Source organism: Rhinolophus sinicus, linkage group LG06 (assembly GCF_036562045.2).
Source record: "Rhinolophus sinicus isolate RSC01 linkage group LG06, ASM3656204v1, whole genome shotgun sequence".
In the NCBI taxonomy this organism is placed as follows: Eukaryota; Metazoa; Chordata; class Mammalia; order Chiroptera; family Rhinolophidae; genus Rhinolophus; species Rhinolophus sinicus.
Genome location: NC_133756.1, coordinates 110,597,331 through 110,621,183, shown reverse-complemented (window position 1 = coordinate 110,621,183; position 23,853 = coordinate 110,597,331). Strand labels below are relative to the sequence as shown.

The window sequence follows — 23,853 nt, the reverse complement described above, 5'->3', positions numbered from 1 at the left end:
GGAAAGCATTTAGAACAATATTTAGCACATGGTAGCAGGTTATTGTGTATTTGTTTAGACAAGGACTTATGTCTTGACAGTGTAAACAACTGTTACCTTAATGTACCCATGTTGAATATGAACACCTTGATTTTTTGCATATTAGATATTTTTAAACTTGGACATACCAATGTGTCATGGGACTCCTATTATCTCAAGGTCTAAGAGAATTTTAACCTTACAAGAAAACAAACTAATTATCTCTTATTTATAAATCCATAAAGTAGAGAAAAAGTATTTAAAGCTGGAGAATGTGATGACATTTAAAGTCATTTGTGTCACTGCAAATTTATACAGCCATCTTTAAAATAAATTTGGCAATACCCATTATCAAGAGCCTTAAAATATTTAAAAGATATGTCTCAGTAATTCTACTTATTCTAGACTACCAAAAGGAAATAATATCAAATAAAAAAATTACTGATTCTCCAAGATAAGTATTTTATTTTACTTTCAATAGTACAAAATGTGGATGGAAAAACAAACAAACAAGAAAACCCTAAATATCCAAAGATAAGGATGGTTATCTGTTATACAGCTATTTAAAAAAGTATATATACATTATATATATATATATATATACAAATCCTAATATAAATGTAAACCACTCAAAAGTAAACTCAATATAATTGTGACTACATTTAAAAATGCATTATCTGTAGACTAACAATAATAAAATAGTATCAGAAAAATATTCCACTAAAATGTTCACAGTCTTTATCTTTAGTGGTCTGAGATAATAGTATTTTCTAAACATTTTTGTTTGTTTTTTAATTTATTTCAATGAACACGTGTTATAAAACAAAACAAAAGAACAACAACAACAACAACAACAACAACAAAACCCCACCAAAAGTCAGACACGGGCAAATTTAAAAATATTCACATAGAAAAAAACTGTCCTACCAATGACAAAAATACACGTAGTGGTATATCGATTAATGAATCCTCTGAGACCACCATTCATTTATAACAAAGTTGGCTACGTGTAAATAAACAAATGAGCAAACAAAAACACTTCACCAACAGACTTTCTGGCAAGTAAAGGAATCCTGGGAAAGGTGGGACAAAGCTAGTTTCAGGGAACTGTCCACCAGAGAGGTGCTGACAGACACTTTGATACTGGGAGATTACAAAAGTACTTTCTGGAGGTTGGGATCCCACAGTCCACTTCCCTTTCCTTCCTTCCCATCATCCTGTTCTACTTTCCTTCCTTCCCTCCTTTCTTTGTTTGCCTGATAACTCTGGAGATGGAAAGCACACTCATAAAGCACCTAAGATAGCGTCTAGTGTTTGTAGATGTTTAATCAAGCTGAGTTCTTTTTTCCCTTCACTTTACTTCCTTAGTAAGAATTCCTTTCACCTTTTGATTCCCTCTTCTATTTTTCTTTTTCTTTTTAACCCTTTCCTTATTGTCATTCTTCTTTCTTTGGGGAGAGTCACCATATAGACAAAAGGGAGGTTGCTTTCTACCAGATTATTCCTTTGCTGTGAGGGGTGAGGAATTTTATGCAATGTTTAAACATTACCTGGAAAAAATAAGTTTCAGGACTCTACAACATTTTCAAGAACTTTTCTCTATCCTAATCCACCAAGCAGAATATTAACGGCACCTTATATGGCCTAAGAGTTTGATGGTGTGATTCTGTTGGACTGTTATATTAACAAATGGCTACTGAGTGGATGGAGAGGGGAGGGAGAAGTTCCCTAAGATATATACGAAACGTTTTCAATAACATCTTCTGAGTTAAAGAAGAAAAAAAGCAAAGGAATAATTGTAGAAAACATCATACTTCATAAAGAATTTTAGATTATTAGGGGAGATAACAAATACTGTTTTGTTATTTTTGCAGGGAAAATGGTAACTTGAAGGGGGAGAATGAAGGGAAGGGGAATCACAGAGGCTTCTGACCTTTGTAATGCAGCTATGGGCAAGAGAACAGAAAGAGAAACAATATACGAGGGTGCCAAAAATATATATATACACATTTTAAGAAAGGAAAAAACTGTATTAAAATTGTAACACTCAATATATACCTATAACAAAAGATAAATACAAGTCACATATATACATTATTTTTGGCACACCCGGTATAGTCTGGGTCATGGAATTACATTCAGAACTTGGATTTCTACAGGTAGAGAAAACAGAGTTAAGTAAAGGTAAAGCTAATGACTCTTTTAAGATAATAACACATACAAAAAAATTACTCTGAGGGGAAAAAAGCCTTTCAGAAGGCCTCATTCTCCATGGAAAGTCTTCCCAAAGCAGCATCATATGGTAATGGCATATGGGCTGGGGCAAAAACAGGACTGATATAATAAGAAAACTCTTTTTCGAACAATAGTGATTTGATTTCTCTTATGAGACGTTAAGGTCAGGTGAGACTGTGAGTTTTCTGTATTTTAGGGAAGGGAGTAGAATTACCTCCCTCAGTAGACTTGTAATTCCTGAAGGGAAAAAACAGTGTCATACTTACATTTGTATCTCTAATGACTATCACAGTGCCTGGGATAGAGCCTAGTACAGAAGGACATGTCACATTTGTAGTCATAAGTCACATAGTCAGTTAACTAAACTGAATGACAGCCAGGATACAGCAAGAGGGAGGGGGGGCTGGAGATTGCTAAGTGGCAAAATAAAATTATTTGGGGTTTCTGTCTGGAAAGTTCAAGTTACTCAGCACCCTTCAAGCCATTACTAGATTTGGGATACTAAGAACAAACAGTATAAGTGGATTTTTTTTTTTTAATTTGGAAACTGACAAGGTCTGGACTACACACAAACATGATTTTAGAATTTGCCATGCTCAGTTTCTACCAGGGAAGAAAATAGATATCAATCCTAATCATTTTAGTTTCAAACTTATTCAATAATATTGACTAGCGTGCGTTTTTGGAGGCTTGACATCTATATCTCCATAAGTTTTTTTTTTTTACTTTTTAAACAATTATTTAAATTCCACTTTCATTGTTCAGCTGAAATCCTTATTTTATATTTTTTCCTTAAGTCAATATTATAATTAGTATAGTCATCTACCACATCATTTGAGATCATGGGGGAATAAGAGCTGTTTATTGCCACATCTGCAGTGTTGAGCATTTATTGGATTTTCAATGAATATTGGTTGCTTGAATGGACGAATGCCATAAAATTGTCATTAATTTTCATGAACTCACTTTGCTTGTGAATATTTTATCAATATATAAATGTTTCCTACATTTTATATAAACACCTAGCATAGATAAAAGTAACTTTAAGAGAAATAATGATCAGAGCAAAAAATCAAGCTCAGAGCAAAGATTAACAATTTATCAGAAGTGAAAGAGGTTCCTCCTAGAAATGATGAGCCCCCTAATGGAGCTATGACAAAAACGAAGGTCATATAAAAGTATCATTCATTTGGTGATGCGTACATAGTCATTTAAATTGTATTTCTCACAATGACATAGTAATTTGTAATGCAGTAGCTATTACTGTGGCCATTCTACCTATGAGGACACTGAAACTTTAGAGAAATTATATATCCAGTAAGTGGTACATCTAGTTTTGAAACCCAGGCATATATGATATACAAGTTTTCTACATTATCTTCTGTTATCATCTGCCAGGTAGTGTTGAACAATTTTACTAGAAAAAGGCTAGACTAGAAGGTTCTGTTATTTTTTTCACACCTAAGATTCTAAGGTGGAAGCCTTACATCAATCAGTTTATGATAAACCAACTGTTAATTATAGTTTTAATATAATTATCAATCCCATTATATAGGGCTTCTAAGGATTATCTTATTCAAATACTTGACAAAATGGAATGAGATAAACTCTTTAAAGTATTATTTAATTTTCAATGAGACTTGATTTACTTTCCAAAGAACAATGTCTACCAACACCGGTGATTTAGGCGTTTCACTCTGTTGACATGGTTTTCTCACAAACTGACTTTGTGAAACCAGAACACCAAAAGGAAGAGAACTTAAAGGAACTTAAATTAGTGTAATTCCCCAGCCTTCAAAAAAACAACAACAACGTGTGCTTGTAATTATACCAATTCCCTCCAACAGTCTAAAATTCAGGGGAAAACTTAACAGCATAAAAGAAACCTCTTTGAAAATGAGCTTCAAGGGTTGAACATATATTCAACAATATTCTCCGTGCTAATAACTTATCTTATTTGATTATTAGTTTGTGTTTAATTTCCCTTGAAAATAATTCACCTTTGTTAATCGTCATTTAGCACTGCAAAGCAAGTCTTGTAAGTTTATGGAAATGGATTTTAAACAGTTGCCATTGCTAAGATGCTGCTGTAAATACAATTAGAAGAGTGAGTGGATAGAAGCATGGAGGAAAGGTGGCAGCTTATGCGAGGAAAAGAGCTAACAAGTTAGTTATTGGTGGTGTTCATTCAGTTATGTCTTCCTGTCAACGATGAACACACAAACTTTCATCAACTCTAAGACCTTTATAGGGGTTTCAAAAAGAGAATCTAGCTACTCTTTAGTATAATCATATATATGTGTGTGTGTGTGTGTGTGTGTGTGTGTGTGTATATATGTATGTATACATATATATACATATATATGTATATATACATATATATACATATATATATGTGTATATATATAAACAGATGGTAAGGTACAGCCTATCGTATTGAGTAAATGACATAAATCTCTAGCAGTAACTTTATATTAAATGATTTTATGAAAGACATCATTGGAGAATGTTAGAGCTGTGGAGTGTCATCTCATCCACACCTCTCGTTTTATAGAATAAAATCTGAGGCTCAGAAAAGAGAGAAGATTCTACAGGCATAGCCAGTATAAGACTCATGCTCCTGACTCCCAATTTTTCCATTAAACCTACACCCCCTCTGAGGACTATCCATGAAGTTGAATGTGTATGTTTCATTAAGTTTACTGCCTAAGATGCTTGCCAGCTGTGGAATCCAGTTGCCGGTGGTGTGTTTCAAAACAGTAGGGATTGTGTGATTATTTACTTCCAAATGTGAATATTCAGTTATTTCAGATGATGTTCTTTCTCCTTACAGAGTCACCATAGTGGCCACAAAAGTGTTTTATACAGTCTAGACAAACCCACCAGCTTTGCACAATGAAAAAAAGTGAAGGTGTGTACCTAGGAGTAAGGGACATGCTTTCATACCACTCACAGGCAAAGGCTGCTCAAATGCCAAGTTCTGTGCACCTTTTCAGGAAGTGCATCACGGAGTCAGCCCAAAAAGTTTCAGACAAGGAGCAATGAATGATAGTACCCTGGTTCAAAAATTTTCAAACCTCATTTCCTTGGGAACACCAATCACCTTTACAAAAATCTGGGATGGGACAGTTATTCACTAGAAACTTCAGTGAGTAACTGCGCCACCTCTTGATAAAATTTCTGAGTGTTGATTTCAAGTGGATTGTATAAGCTCAGAGAAAAATACACGATTGGGGGCAACAGGAGCCTGGCTTCAGATTTGCTGTCTAAAATAAAAATAAGCTCCTCAGCTGTAAAAGTGCCCCAATGCAAATTGATCCGTTCAATTTCATCTCAAGTACGTCTACAGCCCCAGCTAACGCGGACGGACCGTGGGTCCTGTGGGTCAGGGCTCCAGGCGCTGGTAACCTGTGAGGAGTTTGGGAATGTATAACGAGATCCCAAGCAGAGAGCCACCCAAGGCGCCCCCTTTCCGAAGCATAACTGCTCTGGGAGCCTCTGTACATTTAGAGACCAGGGGGTCCTGTGACAACCGAGGTATCAACCCAACATCGGACACCAGAAAATGAGTGTACTCTCAAGGCCCCCAAACCCAGCCAGCTCCCAGAGAGAGCAGAGCAAGTCGAGCAGAGCAAGTCCTAGCTTCTGTCACGCTCCCAACAGGCAGACATATAAACAAACAAAAGAATTGTTCGCACCCCCAAAGGAGGCAGCATGCATTAAAAAGACATGAACCTCGTCCTACCTTGCATCCAAACATCAACGACAAAGTGTTGTTGGTGCAAGCAACTTTGCAGTGGCAAATCATTGGTGTAAAACAGTCAGGGTCCTTAAAAACAGGGGACATTCCTTTCGGGCTGCGGCAGTGGCAGCTTGCTGGGGGACCCGAACAGGGTGCTCGCCGCCCGGCACATGGAGCGACAGCCTAGACCAAGCGGCAGCTACGATCGCTGCCCCCTGCGCCCAGCGCAGCCATCCCAGCGCCCGGGTAGGAGCAAAGCTGAGGGCAAGTACCGAGCGTCTTCGGGGTCTCCCTTCCCTGGGGAATGAGGCGTGGGGGTAGGGACAGAATCAAGATGGGTTTTTTTTTTCTCCCCCTTATGGTAAATTTGGGGGAGGTAAAATTTTAAATAAATAAATAAATAAAAATCAAAGGAAGCCAGGCGCTTAGAGGAGGGTTCAAAGGAGGTGGGGCACCATTAGCATGTAAAAGGATGTGCCCGCCTACTCTCCCCAGTCACATAAGATTGTCATGGGAGCTGAAGGGGGCTGAAATTATTCTCTGAAAGAAAAAAAAAAAAAAATACTGCAGCTCCAGATTTGGTAAAAAGCCAGTGGCTTGCAGCAATCCAGAGTCACCGTGGGGAGCGCTGGCCGGGCAAGTGGGATGGAAGGGAGGGGCCGAGAGGGAAGGAGCGTGGTGCTGGCCAGCCTAGCCCAGCCCGCCAGCGCGCTTTGTGCTACTGAGGAGTCTCTGGGGGACGCGTGCAGGGGCTCCCAGCCCTGATGTGACCCAGAGATCGCACTCGGCTCTCATTGCTGCTGCTGCCCGAATGTAGGCGACCTCTGAGGCTGAGTTCCTGAGAAGGGGAGGGCTGCGCGGAGACCTGCTGGGCACATCCTCGCTGCCCTCTGACAAAGGCGTGCCTGGGTTGATGGCCTGCAAAGGGATCCAAGGCAGAGGCAGAAGTGGGCTGGAAATGGTTTCCCTGGGGCCCAAGGCCCTTGATTTCTGGAGCAGCGAGCCCACTCCTTCCCTGGGTTATAGAATCAACCTCAGAATCAAGCCTGATAAGACATTTTTCGAACTCAAAAAGGAAGAGTCCGCCGCTTCCCCACATTAATGTCTCAGAAGCTCCAAGAAGCCCCAGAAGTATTTATGTTGTTCCGGAAGTATGAATAGCAAGACTGGTGCATGTTTTATTGTGTGTGTGTCTTTTTTTCCTTCTTTTCTTCTTTTTAAAGTGAGGCTGTCAAAATTGCAAAAGACCAAAACATATCAGCATGTGGCTGACCCAGCTGCAAAACTGCTTAGAGACAAAAAAAAAAAAAAAAAAAAAAAACGTGATAGGAAAGGTACAGACTAGAAAGTGGATAAAAGTAGCATCCTTTGAGTGCCACTAGAGTGCTTGGTACTATGCTTCATATGGTTGGTAGAAAGAGAGCAAGATATACCAGAGTTTGGTATCAGACCCTGGTCCTGGTGATGAGTGCGGTTCTGTAAGTCACTTACAGTGTCTGAGCCTCTGTTTGCCTATCTGTAAATGGGGCTATTAACCCCTACTCTGCAGTGTTGTCGTGAAGACTAGAGATGACAAATAACACATTTCTGTAGTAAGCCGTGGTGATACCTGGCTGCTCTTTACCAACATAGCTTATCTTCTGTCTTAGCCTGAGAGGTAAATGTTATTGGACACCTTTTCTTGGAGGAAACTGAGACCCTAAAGGTTATATCATTTGCCCAAGTCACTCAATCAACACGCCTTTAAGGTGAGGTTAAAAAAGAAAAAAAAAAAAAAAAGCAGTGGTGGGAAATAGTTTAAGAAGCAGCTTCAGAGGAGACATGGCACACTTCTCCAAAAGCATCTTCAGATTTATTTGAGAAGGGTCAGGCCTGTCATATTCACATGAAGATGGTAGTTTCAAAAGTCTCTTTCTAATTGGGCACTGAACTCCTATCCCATTTGAAATACAGCAACAACATAGTCCTAAACATCCACAGCAAACTGCCAGAACCATGCCCTCCTAATGCAATTCCACCAGAATGCCAGACCACTTGTATTCTAAATTTATATAAGCCCCCAATAACACTATACTTTTCAGTCTTACAAAGTTCCAGTAAGAACCAAAAAACAATGACCTGCAAATTGTCAAGTCAAATGCAATGCCCTATATACTTTTTTTCACTTGTCCATGTCCAAAATACCGCACCCTCTAGTCCCAAGTAAATGGAAACTGAACCTGATTGTATCAGAATTGCCTGGGGTGCTCGTTTTTTTTTAAAAAAAACAAAACAAAACAAAACAAAGGTGCTCAGGCCTAACCCTACATTCTCATTCCTTAGGAGGATATAAAAGAATCTACATTTTTAATCAGCCCCCTGTTGAGAGGACTATGGGTCCTGCCTACTAAAGTAAGACCTCTTGAAAGAAGTTGAGACAAATCAGGTTCTAACTCCAGAGGGCAGCTATGCCTCAGGCTTTGGGATTCTTAGACTAAGTGCATAAGTTCTTACCTAGTTGGTTTCTCTATTAATAACCAAGATTGGTTCAATCCAGTTCATATCTAGGGATTGCTGTGGCTCAGGAGGCCTTAACCATAGCAGATCATATTTTAGGAGCACAGCTGGTGTCTGGTGCCTCCCGTGGAATCTTAAAGTCACATTCACAGATTAAGTGTATCCCTTAGCATTTTCTTTATGTTACCATAAAATGTGTGCTTGTGAGAGCACTTCCACCTACAAAACATCTATAATTACTGCTGTTTTTCCAAAGGAGAATGGATTCTAAAAAAAGTTGTTCAATATTTCCCTTATTCATTAGCCTATAATTTGGATTTCAAACACCCTAAAAGTATTGTATGCTCTATATTGTGATGTTCCAATAATATCTAACAGTCTTTCCCTAATGAATTATCCAAACTAAGGCTGACCTCCTATTCTAGGGCAGCATTAAAGGCTGCTATGTTCATTTCCCATTTTACAATTGTGCTGGTTTAGACTGAGGCAGCAAAATGAAAAAATATATATATAAAGGAAAATGTATATTTAATTTCCTTGATTTTTTACTGTTTAACTTTAATCAATGAGAGTTCCTTTCTTCCTCCCTTCCTCACTCTCTCCCTCTACACACACACACACACACACACACACACACTCACACACACACACACACACACACACACACACCTCTTTGTGTGTGCTCATTTGTTATCTGGCATATGCATCTGACAAAATGCTTTTCCTTAATTCTTGTCTCTCAATAGCTCTGGGGTGAATTGAAGTTGGGGGAGGAAGAAATGTGGTTTCCATGACAATGTATTCCATAGTTACAGCCAGTAACCACTATGGTTAAAAAAATGAGTCACTGTTACCTTAAGATATGAATACACTACATTATTGGTCTGAAAAGCACTAATTTGGAAGTATACTGCTTGGGGGTGTACTGCAATATTTTTAGGAGGAGGTATTACTAGGGAATACCAGATGATGCACTCATTTAATAGTCAAAAAAGCCACCTTTAATTAGACATTTCAATGGTTGGTAACATTTACAGTTCTTCCTAATAATCATCAGTTTTGCAAAATGATACACAACTACATACTATTAACCATTTTTCCCAGTGACAACTTTCCTCAAAATGGACTCATAATCACACACAAAAAATCCCAGAATCATCAATAAATGTGACCAGCATTTAATTTTAATCTTTTAGTATTGATTATTCCTAACCAGAAAGTGGAACAAGTTAAGAGGCATTGGTTATTTACTCATCTTTTTCCTTTCTCTGCTGATCCCTTCCATTGCAATTTTTAAAAAGAGATGGGTCATGTTGGAAGGGAAAAGAGTGTATTGGACAGTAGGAACTATAGCATTTCTTCCTACTGACTGTGTGACTTTAACAAGCTACTCAGCCTCTCTGAGCCTCAATTCCCTTGTCTATTAAGATGAAATGGGTATACTAGAGCATCTCTAAGTTACGTCCAGTGCTGACATCCTCCGAGTTGTCTTCCAAATAAAGGATATCAAGGATGTAAAGGAAATTTGAGAAGCCATTTCTTTCAGTCACCTGTCTTCAAAAAACAAACTCGTCTATAGTGCTTAATATCCATTATGCTCTAATATAGTGTTTGCTATGTGCACTATTTTAAATTCAACGGTGTGCTAGAACCAGTTCCTACTTTTAATAGGCAATTGATTGCACCTCTTCTGAACTGTCCATTCAGTGATATGTTGGTAGCTTGGAATCAGCCATGGAAGAAGTGCTTACACAAGATAAACTAGCAAACACTATGGTCAAAACTTTTTTCTTCAAAGAAACATTTAGCAGCATAGCACTGGCTTAAGTACTTTATCTACATTAACTTATTTAATAACTAAAACCGCTCAGTCTTACAAAAAACAAAGAAAGAAAGAAAGAAATTATATCACAGAGAGATTAAGTAACTTGCTCAGGCTAACAAAACTTATATACTAGTTAGTCAAACGAATCAACTAACAAAAAATCCTGATGGCTTTCAACGACAAATGTTCTTTCCTTTGTCATGTTAGATGTCCTTCACTGCTTGACTGTGACTCTAACCCAAGTTAGTTCATAAACAGAAAAGCAGCCTTATCAGGGACGTGACATTCCCATGGCAGAAGGAAAATGATGAATGGCTGGATACATAGTGGCTCTTAATATTTCTGCTCAGACATTAAAAACATCTTCCTGTCCACATTTTGTTAGCCAAGGAATGTCATGTGGCCAAACCTGATGTCAGTGAGGTAAGAAAGGGTAACTATCTCACAGGAAGGATAACAGTAGGAACGTATATATAATTAAGTACTAATAAATATACTTAAAGTCCATAAGACTGGTTCCCCAATCTTACAGTGAACCATCAGACACATTCAGTTAATATCTCTGAACTGCTACTTCCTGTTCTATAAAAAGGTGGTGATGCTATATGATTGTGATAAAGCTTATATGAGATCATGTATTTCAATATTTCTGGCACTCATCTGGTTTGTGCTAGGCACTCAGTAAATTGGAGGAGCTTAGTGTTAATTTCATGATTTTTGTTTCGATAAAAGTTAACTGGAAATACTAAACCTATTAGATCCAATATGTTTAATCTCTTTAGACTTTACAATTCTAACTTATTAACCTTTTTTCACAATTTTTACTCCCCCCAAACTCCCCAGATCCTTTCTCAGCCCTCTCATGTCCCTGTGACTGAGGAACGCACAACTGCAATGAGGGTTTGTATTAGAGTCAGGCCTCATACAACTGACGCCAATATCTATCCTGCTTTCCCCATGATTGTCTAGTCTTCAGGTTCTCTGTAATTTCTGAGTCCTCCATTTCCACTCCCAAGTATAAACGCCTCTGGGCTAGTCACACTTAGTGACTGGTTGACCTTTATTTGAGTCAGACTTAGTATGTTTGTTTGACTTTTATTTGAAATAGTTCTCTTGTTTATTTGTCGTTTGGAATGATTGAGTCAACAAATGAATGAATACAGAACACATGAAGTGTGTGGGTTAAGCCAGGCTTTCCACAGCTCCCACCTAGGCCCTAGGTGAACTACTATAGGCCTTTATTTGTCTCCAAATCCAGCCCCCGTTCCCCCATTTCCTAGTTGTAAGGAGTACGCCCTTTATTAAGAAAATGCCAGCCCATTGATTCAGTATTAATTTTGACAATTTGTTTTAGCACCAAGTGCTTTCAAATAATAATTGTCCTCAGCTTCAATAAGGCAAGTAAAAATTTTGCCTCTAAGAATGTTCATGATATTTACTTTTACCCTTATTGTCATTTTGAAAAAGCAACTCCAAAATATCACCAACTGTGAGAATTTCTTTCATAGGAAAAATCAAATGAAAAAGAATTCTTAGGTATTGTTGTTCACCAAATATGATTTCAGTGTTGAAAGAATAAATTTGGGTATTGGGTTTCAGCCCTAGCTTTGAAACTTATGTTACTCTGAATTAGTCAGTTAATCTCATTGACAGTTAATTTACTCATCCATCAAAAAAAGGGAAGGCTTGTTAAATAATAACATGTATATTATGGGATTCCTCTCAGGATTAACTAAAATATCATATGTGAAAGTATTTATCAAAGTTCCTGATATATATTTTTTTCAGAGCCAAAAACAGCATATATTTTTATTATATTTTTGTTTAAGTACAAAAGCAAAAGTTTAGTGTAGAAATAATTTAAAAACATTGTCAGGCACAAAAAGGCAATTTGAAAGTACTCACAATTCCACTGTCAGGTATAAGTAATCTTAATATTTTAAAGGCTATGTCTCTTGTAATATTTCAAAAAAAATATGTTCAAAATGTACATAGTATAGGCTACTTTTGAGTGTAATATACCTTTGATACTTATCCATACTTTTAGACAGATGTCTTCCTACAAAACCGCTATTAATATGTTATAGGATTTCAATATTTCATGGCATGTTTCCTAAGTCCTTTCTTGTTAAGGGTAAAAAATACTTCTGATTTCAATATTATGAGGAAAATTGAAATGTTCTTGTGGACAAATATTTGCACATAGCCTTGACAAAACTATTAGGCTAGAACTTACAGATGAAGAATTCTTGGTGCGGAGGGTATGAACATATTTTTAAATTTTAATGTATAATAGCCAATTTATACTTTTATCAATGTAAAATTCCATTAAAAATCCTTATGGGATTCTTTTTTATTCTCCATAAATAATATCTTATTGAAGATACTTCAGCAAAACTCTGCTGGTAGATTCTGATTTTGATTTGTCTGAAGGTGTTATTTTTATTTGATTTGATTTTTTATTGTTTTTTACATGATAATTTAGCTTAGTATAAATTCTTGGTTGCCAGCTATTTTCTTCTAGTATTCTGAGGAATTAGTCCAGTTGTCTTTTTTCTGTAAGTGCTTAGTTGTTTCCCACTGATCAACTTTATTCATTGTTTTAGTGTTTTGGAGATTAAGGTGATTAAGTGTCCTGTTTAGGTCTTCTTGTGATGACTGCATCTAAGGATTCTTGTCTTTAATCAATAATAATAAAAAGAGAAGTAAGGCATATCACTTTCATTTTTCTCTTCCTCATGTTCTCTATCCTTTTTTCCCCATTAAATTGAAATTAGATATATATTTACTGTCCCTTTTGCTATGTTTTTTTTAATCTCTTTTGCTGCTTTCACTGTACTGTAGGAAATTTCTTCAGATACCTTTTCATTTACTAATTCTGTCCTCAGTTCTTTAACACATTTCTTTTGTTTTTGATTGTAGTTATACTTTTCATGTTTTAAAAGGTTTATTTTTTATTGATGTATAATTTAGATATTAAATTGTGTAAGCATAGTTTCTATAACATGATTTGATATACATATATTGCCAAATGATTACCCGTAGCATTAAATAACGCCTCCATCATCTCATATAATTGCCATTTCTTTTTTGTGGTGAGAACACTTAAGATCTGCTCTCTTAGCAACTTTCAAGTACACAGTACAGCATTGTTAACCATACGCAACATACTATACATTGGTCTGCAAAACTTATTTATCTTATAACTAAAAGTGTGTGTCTTCTGACCAACATCTCTCCATCCCCGCCCCCGCCTCCCCTCCCTCCAGCCCCTGGTAATCACCACTCAGCGCTGTTTCTATGAATTTAGCTTTTATAGATTTCACATATAAGTGATATTATACAGTATTTGTCTATCTCCATCTGACTCATTTCACTAAGCATTAATACCTCAAGGTCCATATATGTTGCAAATGGCAATATTTTCTTATTTTTTTATGGTGGAACAACATTTCATTACATAGATAGATAGACAGACAGACAGACAGACAGATATGCATATGAACATATGTATCAAACCTTCTCATTCATTTGTCTTTTGAGGGACACTTAGGTTGTTTCCACACCTTGGCTATTATGAATAATGCTGCAATAAACATAGGAGTACAGATATCTCTTTGATATGCTATTTTCATTTCCTTTGGATAAATACCCAGAAGTGGGATTGCTGGATAATAGGCATTATAGGTAGTTTCAGTTTTTATTTTTTGAAGAACTCCCATAATGTTTTCCATAGTGGCTGCACTGCACCAATTTATATTTCCACCAACAATGCGTAAGTGCTCCCTTTTCTCCACGTCCTTGCCAACATGTATCTCATCGTTTTAATGATAGTGATTCTAACACGTAAGAGGGAATATCTCATTATGGTTTTGATTTGCATTTCCCTGATGATTAGTGATGTTGAGCATTTTTTCATGTATCTGTTGGCCGTCTGTATGTCTTCTTCAGAAAACATCCATTCATATCCTCTGCCTATTTTTTTATCAGATTGTTTATTTTGCTACTGAGTTGTTTGAGTTCTGTATGTATTTTGGATGTTAAACCCTTATCAGATATATGATTTGCAAATATTTCTCCCATTCTGTAGGTTGCCTTTTTGTTTTGTTGATTTTTTTGATGGTCTACACAAACTATTAATGAATGCTTAACAATATTCATTTGCTCACTCATTCATTTTTAAAATTCATGCATTAATTATATACCAAAACTATCCAAGAAACTTATTTCAAATACGTGTCAACCAAACATAGAAAAATTCCTGTGAAATCACTAATTCTATTTTTATACTATGTTTGCCCATCTGTGAAACAAAGGCAAATTATTCATTGTCAAAAAAAAAAAAAAAAAGAAAGAAAAATCTACTAAACCAGAGTTCAACTCTGAGAGCAGCAATTCATGAGAAATCTATGTCAAAAACATGGCTCATTTTAAGGGGCTTTATATTGCCACTGTGCTTTTCTACTACAAATAGATTTTCTTTATCAGCTTGCTTTCATCTGAACAATAGATGGCTCTTCTAGCTGCAAGAACTAAATGAGAGGACTGACTCACCCTGAAGAACACCACACTATTATACTGCACGCAGGGGCTCTCATACCCAAACTAAATGAAATAATTTCTCAATGAAACAATTGCTCAACCACAACTGTGAAGACATCAGATCTCTCTTACAATTTCAAGCTATATACCATAGATTTAAGATTATGACAATTATCTCTTTTTCTCTTAATACGATGGATGCATGCTAAAGTCCTGATGACACCAAATTATAAATATAGACTAAGTAGATTTCCATCCTGTTTGCTTAAATCACTGTAAGAGCATTGTGAGAAAACCATTTTTGGTACAATGTGTGAATTACTTCTGTCATAAGAATTCTGGTGCTCTCTTCCTTCATTATAAGAACAGTCAATCTCAAGTACAATGTGTTTGAAGATCTGAATTGTGTTTGCTAAATTCGTTAGGTAGCATCTGACTATTACAAAGCCTTTGCTAGGTTCATGATGTTAATATATTTACTTCATTTCCTGTTTTTGGTTTCCAATTACTATTCACTTTTTCTTTCATCCAACAGATAATTTCCTGTGTCTGTGCTAGGCACTGTAAATTTGGGATACAGTGGTAACTACAGATCAATACAGTTCTGGCTTCAAGGAGATTACAGACCAATGGGGAAGGCAGATTGGGATGAGTGCTTTGGGTAGAGCCACAAGGCTCTATGAGAACATATAGGGGAATTTTATCTAATAAAGGTGGTTAGAGAAGGCATAATTGGCAAAGTGATAACTGAGTTGAAATCAGAAGGATGAGTGGGAAATTACTGGACAAATACAGGAAGAAAGAACATCCAAATAGAGGGAAGAGAATATACAAAGAACATGTGGTGCCAGGAAACAAGGTGTATAAGAAGGACTGAGATAGGGTCGGAATAGCTGGAAGACAACAAACAAGGGGAAACACTAAAGTGAGAAGAGGCCGCAGAAGAATGCAGAGGTTAGACTATGGGGGTTACATTTAAGATTTCTGTTTTTATTATAAAAGTGTTAGGAAAGTACTAAGGAATATGTAAAAAGCAGTTTTATTGAAATACAACTGAAATATAATAAACTATAAATATTTAAAGAGCACAATTTGATGTTTCAACATATGTATTATACATTCATGAAACCATTCGCACAATCAAGACAATGAACATATCTGTCACCCACAAAAGTTTCCTCATGCCCCTTTATAATTTCTACCCCTCAAACTCTTTCCTACTCCCCCATCTCAAAGCAACCACAGATCTGCTTTCTGTCACTAGATTAGTTTCCATATTTTAGAAGTTTATACAAATGATATCATATGTGCTTTTGTTGTCTAATTTTTTTTCACTCAACATATCTTGTGAGATTTACCTAGACTGTTGCACATGTCAATAGTTCATTTCTATTTTTTATTGCTGAGTAATATTAACACTGTAAGTTTATTTTTTATCTATAATTTATTTATCCATTCATCTGCTGATGGACATTTGGATTGTTTCCAGTTTGGGGCTATAAAACTCTATGAATATTTGTGTATATGTCTTTGTACAGACATATATTTCATTTTCTATTGGATTGGAGTAGGTTTATCACACTGTAGGTGCATGTTTCCAGTTATAAGAAACTGTAAAACTGTTTTTCAAAGTGGTTGTATCATCGTACACCCCCACCTGCAGTGTATGAGAATTCCATTCCCCTCACGTCTAAGTCAACACCTAGTGTAGTCAGTCATTTTAATGTTTAGCCATTCCAACAGAGGGACAGTTATATCTCATTATAATTTTAATTTGTATTTCCCTACTGACTAATGGTGTAAACATCATTTCATGTGATTATTTGCCCTCTGTATATCTTCTTTGGTAGTATCTATTCAAATCTTTTGGTTATGTTTGAAATTGAGTTGTTTGTTTTTTACTGTTGAGTTTTGAGAGTTCTTTATATATTTTGGATTTAAGTCCTTAATTAGATATATGTTTGCACATATTTTTCCTAGTCTATAGTTTGCCTTTTAATTCTTTTAACAGGTGTCTTTGTCCAATTTATTAATTTTTTATGGTTTATACATTTAGTGTCAAATTAAAAAAAAATCTATGCCTGACCAAAGGTCACAAAGATGTTCACCTCTGATTCATTTTATAATTTTTGTGGCTTTAGGTTTTATATTTAAGTCTATGATAAATTTTGTGTAAATATTTATATATAATAAGAGGCATGGATCCAAGTTCACTTGTTTGCATATGTGTATTGCTCTAGTACCATTTGCTATAACATCTCTTTTCTCTACTGAATTGTGTGACTTTGTAAAAAATCAATTGTCCTTATATGTATGGCTTATTTCTAGGCTCTCAATTTCTTTCTATTGATCTATTTGTCTACCTTTACACAACTACCATCTTTACAGCAGCTCTTCCTTTCAGCTGTTTTAACTCTCTAGCTACTTTGAGTTTCCATATGAATATTATAATTAGCTCGTTGATGTCAACAAAAATTCCTACTGGAACTTTGATAGCGATTGTATTGAATCTCGCAATCAGTTTAGAGAGAATAAACAGCAATATTGAGTCTTCCAACCCCGGAGTAATGTATCTCTCCATTTATTTAGGTCATCTTTAATTTCCCTCAGCAATATTCTCTAATTTTCAATGTACAGCTCTTTTACATCTTTCATTTGATTCATTCCTAAGTATTTCATACTTACACTATTATAAATGAAAATTGCTTTATTGATTTCAATTTCTGACTGTCCATGCTTAGTATGTAGAAATAAAATTGAGTTTTTTATATTGACATTTTATCCGCAACCTTGTTAAACTCAGCAATTTGGTAGATTCCATTTTTTTTTTTTTTTTTTTTTTGGTAGATTCTATCAGATCGGATCATGTCATCTGAAAAAGAAAAACAGTTTTACTTTTTCCTTTGCTTCTTTTTGTTGGCTAACAGTGCTACATTGATCATCCAGTATAATATTGCATAAAAATAGTTGAGATATTCTTGTCTTGTCCTTGATCTTAAGGGAAAACATTCAGATTTTCACTATTAAGTGTGATACAAAGTGTGATCAAAATATACGGTGAATGTTTAAATTTAAAAAAATTATTACAGTAAAAGACATATTGCCATTAATCCCCCTCAAAATACTCTTTCTTGCTTTGAACATACTTACCCATCGTCCTTGCCACTTTCTGAAGCAGTTCTGGAAGTCCTCTTTCGTGAGTATCTTTAGTTGTGCTGTTGTGGCTGTTTCAATGTCCTGAATTGATTCAAAACAATTATCTTTCATGGTCATTTTGACTTTGGGGAAGAGCCAGAAGTTGTATGGTGCCAGATCTGGTGAATAAGGTGGATGAGGACGCACTGTAATGTTTTTATTTGACAGAAATTGCTATACCAGAAGCGATGTGTTGGCATAGCGTGTTGTTCATGATGGAGGATGAAACAAAGACATTCACGAAAGAGGACTTCCAGAACTGCTTCAGAAAGTGGCAAGAATGATGGGGTAAGTGTGTTTAAAGCAAGGAATATTTTGAGAGGGATTAATGGCAATGTGTCTTTTACTGTAATTTTTCTTATTTAAACATTCACTGCATTTTTTTATTATACCTCATATTAGCTATAGGTTTTTTCACAGATGCTCTTTATTAAGTTGAAGAAGGCCCCTTCTAATTTATTCTGCTTTGTTGAGTTTTTCTTAAATCAGAAATATTAGTTTGGTGCAAAAGTAATTACAGTTTAAAAAGTTAAAAATAATTGCAAAAAGCACAATTACTTTTGCACCACCTAACAGATATTGGATTTTTTCCAATGTTTTTCTACATCTATTGAGATTATTATTTTTCTTAGTTTCTTGATGTGGTATTTTTGAACGTTAAACAACCTTCTGTTCCTAAGATCAACCTCACTTGTTCATGATGTGTTGTAATTTTAATATAGTACTGGATTCCATTTGCTAAAGTTTTATTTACAATTTTTACATCTATCTTCATGAGGGATTTTAGTCTGTAGTATTCTTTGCTTATAATATATTTGCCTGTTTTTGATATCAGCATAATGCTGGCCTCATAAAATGAGTTGGAAGGTGTTTCTTATTTCATAATATCCCCAAATTGGAAACAACCCACATGTACATTAATAGGTAGATGGATAAATAACACAAGATCCATCTGTGCAACCTCAAAAAATCATTATTCCAGTTGAAAAAAGATGGGCACAAAAGTGTACATATCGTATAATTCCACTTATATAAAATTCTAGAAAATAAAAATTAACATATTGTGACAGAAAGTAGATCCATTGCTGCCTAGACCCAGAGGTGGGGGAAGGAAGGGCTGAAAAGGGGAATAAAGATGCTTTCAGGGGTGATGGAAATTATCTGTATTGTTATTATGGTGGTGGTTTCACTAGCGTATACACCTATCAAAATGCATCAAATTGTAAATTTTGAATATGGCCACTTATTATATGTAAATTATACCTCAGTCATGTTTATTAAAAATATCTTAGATGGTTTTGGATTCATTTTCTAGATGAATTATCAAATTACACACCAACAGTGCAGGTTTTAACCAAAGTAACTCCCAAATTAATTTCTTCCTACACAGGTATTATATAAGCTGGTGATGTCCTACTTTGTTAGAAGACAAAATTCTGCATAGGGTTCAATTTTCCAGAAGTAGAGAAAATTTAGTCTATGAGTTTGCAGAGAATTCACACAATTACTTTGTTTGTTCTTATGTGCATTTTACCTGAGTTTTAAAAATACTGTATATCTCTAGGAAAAGATAGATCTTTAAAAATGAAAAGTTTCTAGTGATGAAAGCCCAATGTTTTGGAGCTGAAAATTTAGAAATGTTGATGAAGCAGTGAATGTGTGAACAATGAGAATTCCCTGGCTCAAGGGATCGGAGACTTTTATTTGAATGTTGTCAGTCTTCATCCCTGACATCTAATAGCAAAACAAAACCTAGGTAAAGGCCCCCATAAACCCATACAGTAGTGCATTAAACTACCTCGCCTGTATGGATAATAACGCCCCCTACTACTCTGTCATTCTAAAGTCTAATTGAATGCAGTCTCCTGGGCCCTTTTACAGAGTGAGATGGTGTGTTCCTTGGGCCTGGACCCCAGCTAGCCCTTAGAGCACATTGTCTCAGAGGATATTGATCAGACTCATGGTCTCATAATACCTGTGTCCACTCTGTAATTACCCATATAGGAGGCATCCTAAGCCCCAACTTCCAGAAATTGGGAGATATCACTGCTACTGTGTTTCCCTAAAAATAAGACCTAGCCGGACAATCAGCTCTAATGCATCTTTTTGGAGCAAAACTTAATATGACCTGATATTATATTATACTATACTATACTATACTATACTATACTATACTATAACTGATCTTATATTATAGTAAAATAAGACTGGGTCTTATATTAGTTTTTGTTCCAAAAGACACCTTAGAGCTGATTTCCGGCTAGGTCTTATTTTTGGGGAAACACGGTATTGCTTTCAATGGCATCTACTAACAAAGAGAGGGAAGCTGCTGATAGTTCAGAGTTAGATAAAAACAGCAATTGTACTGCTTGTGTTTGAATCCAGGATCAACCATGTACTTGTCAAGGGTTCTTGGGCAAATGTCTTAAAGTCTCTGTGCCTCAGTTTTCTCATCTGTAAATGAAGGTTAGAAAAGTGTTTATTATAAAATCTTCCAAGATCTAAATGATTTAATACATAAAATGTTCTAAAATGCCTATCATACACTACTTATGACTCACTATTATTATTATTATTGTTACTATTATTATTATCATGATCACTATCACCATATCATAATTGTACAGAAAAATCCTACTAAATCTTTAAGAATCAATTTGAATATTATCACTTTGAATCCTTTGCTGACTCTTTCCACTCAGTCAGCAACCCCCTCTCCCAAGGTTACTTTGGATTTTGTAGTTTTTTGGCTTATAACACTTGGGAAAAAACTATGTTAGTAGGCATTGTGACATGTACTGAGTATGTATGTAATGATAACATGAGATAAACAAGAAATGTACTCCACCGTCATGAAGCCGTTTTTCCTTGGAGATGGATAATTAGAAAGATTCAAGCCTTGTCCAGGATCACTTAAGTGAGAAGGGGCAAAGTTAGGGTACAGGGCCGTCTTCAAAGTTCTAAAGCCTGTATTCTTTGTATGACACCATTTTTGACTCTCAGTTCATTATATTTATATATGTTTTTGTTTACATAAGTCTCTTTCCCACTAATACTAAGTTCAATGCTAGGTATACAGCTGATGCTCAGGAATTACTTGTTTCACCCATCAATCATTCAAATAAATGCATAAGTGAATAAATATAGTGCAAACGATTTTCAATAAAATTTTCCTCAACAAGATGCATTTGCTGTTGTTGATAAGATATATGTGAGGTAAGCTAAAATGCATAAAGAAGACACATTGATTTCTCTTATATAAAATGATTCTGTACTTAAAACCATGTTCCACAGAAAATAAGGAGAAAAGGTAATTACAATAGTGAAGCAGTGTTTTAAAGAGACAAAGTGAATATCAAACATTAGGTTTACCATCAGGGGTCCACATTCCAATGATGGTTGCAGATAAGGCTGTAATGTTTCTGATCATTAGAGTACTATTGTCAATCTGCAAATATTTCAGGCATCCCTGGAGCTCATTCTTAATAGGAACTACATGAAAACATTTCTGGAACTGAGTACTTTATCTTATTTTCAAAAACTTTCAGAAAAGGAAAGTCATACACATCAACACTGTCTTTAACAACTCTTAAAGATGCTTAAAATAATAAAGTTCTGTATTGATAGAGAGCTCTGAGGGATCGTTAAGAGGTCATTTATTCTGTCCACCATCTTTGGTTAGAATAATCTTTTTTTTTTTTTTAATCATAAATTGTTTCTATTTACTTCTGCTCTGATTTAGGTTTCAATCCATCCATCCATTCAATAATTGCTGCGGTCTATTGCATTTCAGATATTAGGCTGGAAGCTTTATTCATACAAAGATGAATAAAACACATTCTCCCCCTGTAAAGAACTCATACATTAGAGAAGATAAATAGTCACATAAATAAACAACATATGTGACAAAAGAGAACAGGGTTGATGGTTAATGTATGCATGTTATGGGGAAACCAAGGGAGTGGCAATTAACTTGGCCTGGGGAAGGAAGACAAAGGAAGCCTTTTAGAAAGGGGACCTTAGATCCAGATCTAGCAAGGAGAAGGAATTTGCAATGTGGATAAGTAGGGATAGGCTCCATGTAGAGGGAATAACATATGCCATGGAAGTCTAGTGTGCTCAAGGTATGGGGAAAAGTTTCATGTGTTTACATCACCCATTCTTGGTGCAAACTAATGAGACAAGTTAGTTACATAGATTTTAACCAGGCTAAGAAGTTTAGGTTTCATCCCTTTGTCCATGTATATATAGAAGAACCCTGAACAACAACAAAGACAGTCCAGGGATCTTCAGTGAGCTACTCAAAATATTGAATTTAGAGAAAATGAATTGAATAATGTTCTCTGTATATCAGACAATATATAATTTCCACACATAGAAATAGCTAAGATTGGGCAAGCCTTTCAACTCTTGCACAATGCATTTGAGGTGCAGCTGGAGCTGGAAAATGTAAGCCTTGTGACACCTTCTTGAATGCTCTTTCTTATGTACCATGCTGTGGCAAATTTCAACAGGAAACAAATTCTCAAAATTTAACTGAAAAACGCGTTATGCAAACTCCTCCTGTGTGAATACAGCTTTTCAGGAAGAACTCTTCAGTTCTGACTGTACTAATTACAGAATTTAGTTAGTTCTCCATCGTCAAAAGGAATAGGTAGCACTTTTCTATAAAAATGCTAAACGTATTTAAATCTATTTTAAAGTCAAAATACTAAGTTAAAATGAGGCAGGCAGGGGCAAAGTCAAGTTTCCACCTGAGCTGCTATTTGAACATTCTTCTTTTCAATTTAAAGAAAAGTACATGAAATTTCTCAAAGTTTTTTCTCACAGCCAGATACAAATGAAAAACAAAATGAGAAGAAAGATGAATCAATAAGTCTGAGGGGGAACACGCACACACACATAAAACCCACCTGCATTTTCAGGAAAGGGAGCAACTAAATCTGACATTTCTTTAAACCACAAAAGTTTCTGCTATCTGGTTTCTGAAGTTAAAACAAAAATAAACCCTCAAAACAAATCACCTCCTCAAAATACCAACCTCATCTTTTGAGAAATAAAGTCCCCAGAAAGATCACTTACTTCAAACACTGAAAACCAGAAAAAAAAAAATCCATGAAAATTCAAATAGACATATCCAAAGTTAATGTATTAAACTTCACTATTCTAGAATCTATGAAAATTAAGTACTCAGCCCCTTACGCAAAATCAATGTATTATTACCTAACATACAGCTGCAAATGTAATGTCTATATCAGAATTTCAAGTTCATATTAGATGAAACAATTTAAAATGGAAGAGATCCTTTGCAAGCAAGTATAAAGAGAACAAGGGAGGGTGAAGAAATATATGCTATATGAAATTAAATTTTAAAAATTTAATAGTGATTGTAGATCAGCCGTCATAAGGACGAATGATTTTCAACATGAATAATTTCTAAGGAGAGCATTACATGAAATGGTTAAACTGTATCTTCTAAGCTTTAAGAAAACAGGAAATAAAGCATTTAATTTAATAAAATAACCATTCAGAAATAAATGGAAATATAAAATTTTGTGTGTTTAAAATATTTCATCCTTAGCTATCCACAAAACTTAGCTATCAAGAATAATTTGTTCCTCAAAAATGTCAGGTAGATTTTGGAAGTATAGTTTAGGTTTACAAACATGAAATGTCTGATTACTACATGCCAGAATGGGGTATACAAATATAAAGGAGATTCTGTTTATGCTCTGGGGTAGCTAGGAATGTAGATGACAGACAGGGAAGCAGATTATTGTATGTTTGGTGGGTTAAAACT

At 35.5% G+C, this 23,853-nt stretch overlaps 1 protein-coding gene across 9 annotated transcripts in view; it reads right to left on the bottom strand.

The window, feature by feature from the left end:
• Positions 1-23,853, bottom strand: part of DLG2 (discs large MAGUK scaffold protein 2) — a 1,902,684-nt gene that overhangs the window by 1,135,166 nt on the left and 743,665 nt on the right. Inside the window, exon 1 of one of the 9 annotated variants that reach the window (XM_074335668.1) lies at positions 5,999-6,324. The exons of the other annotated variants lie outside the window; for them this stretch is intronic. Within the exon in view, the coding sequence (XP_074191769.1) occupies positions 5,999-6,100 (102 nt within the window). The 5' untranslated portion in view covers positions 6,101-6,324. Of the gene's footprint in view, positions 1-5,998; positions 6,325-23,853 lie in introns of those variants that run through there. 9 annotated transcript variants of the gene reach the window in all.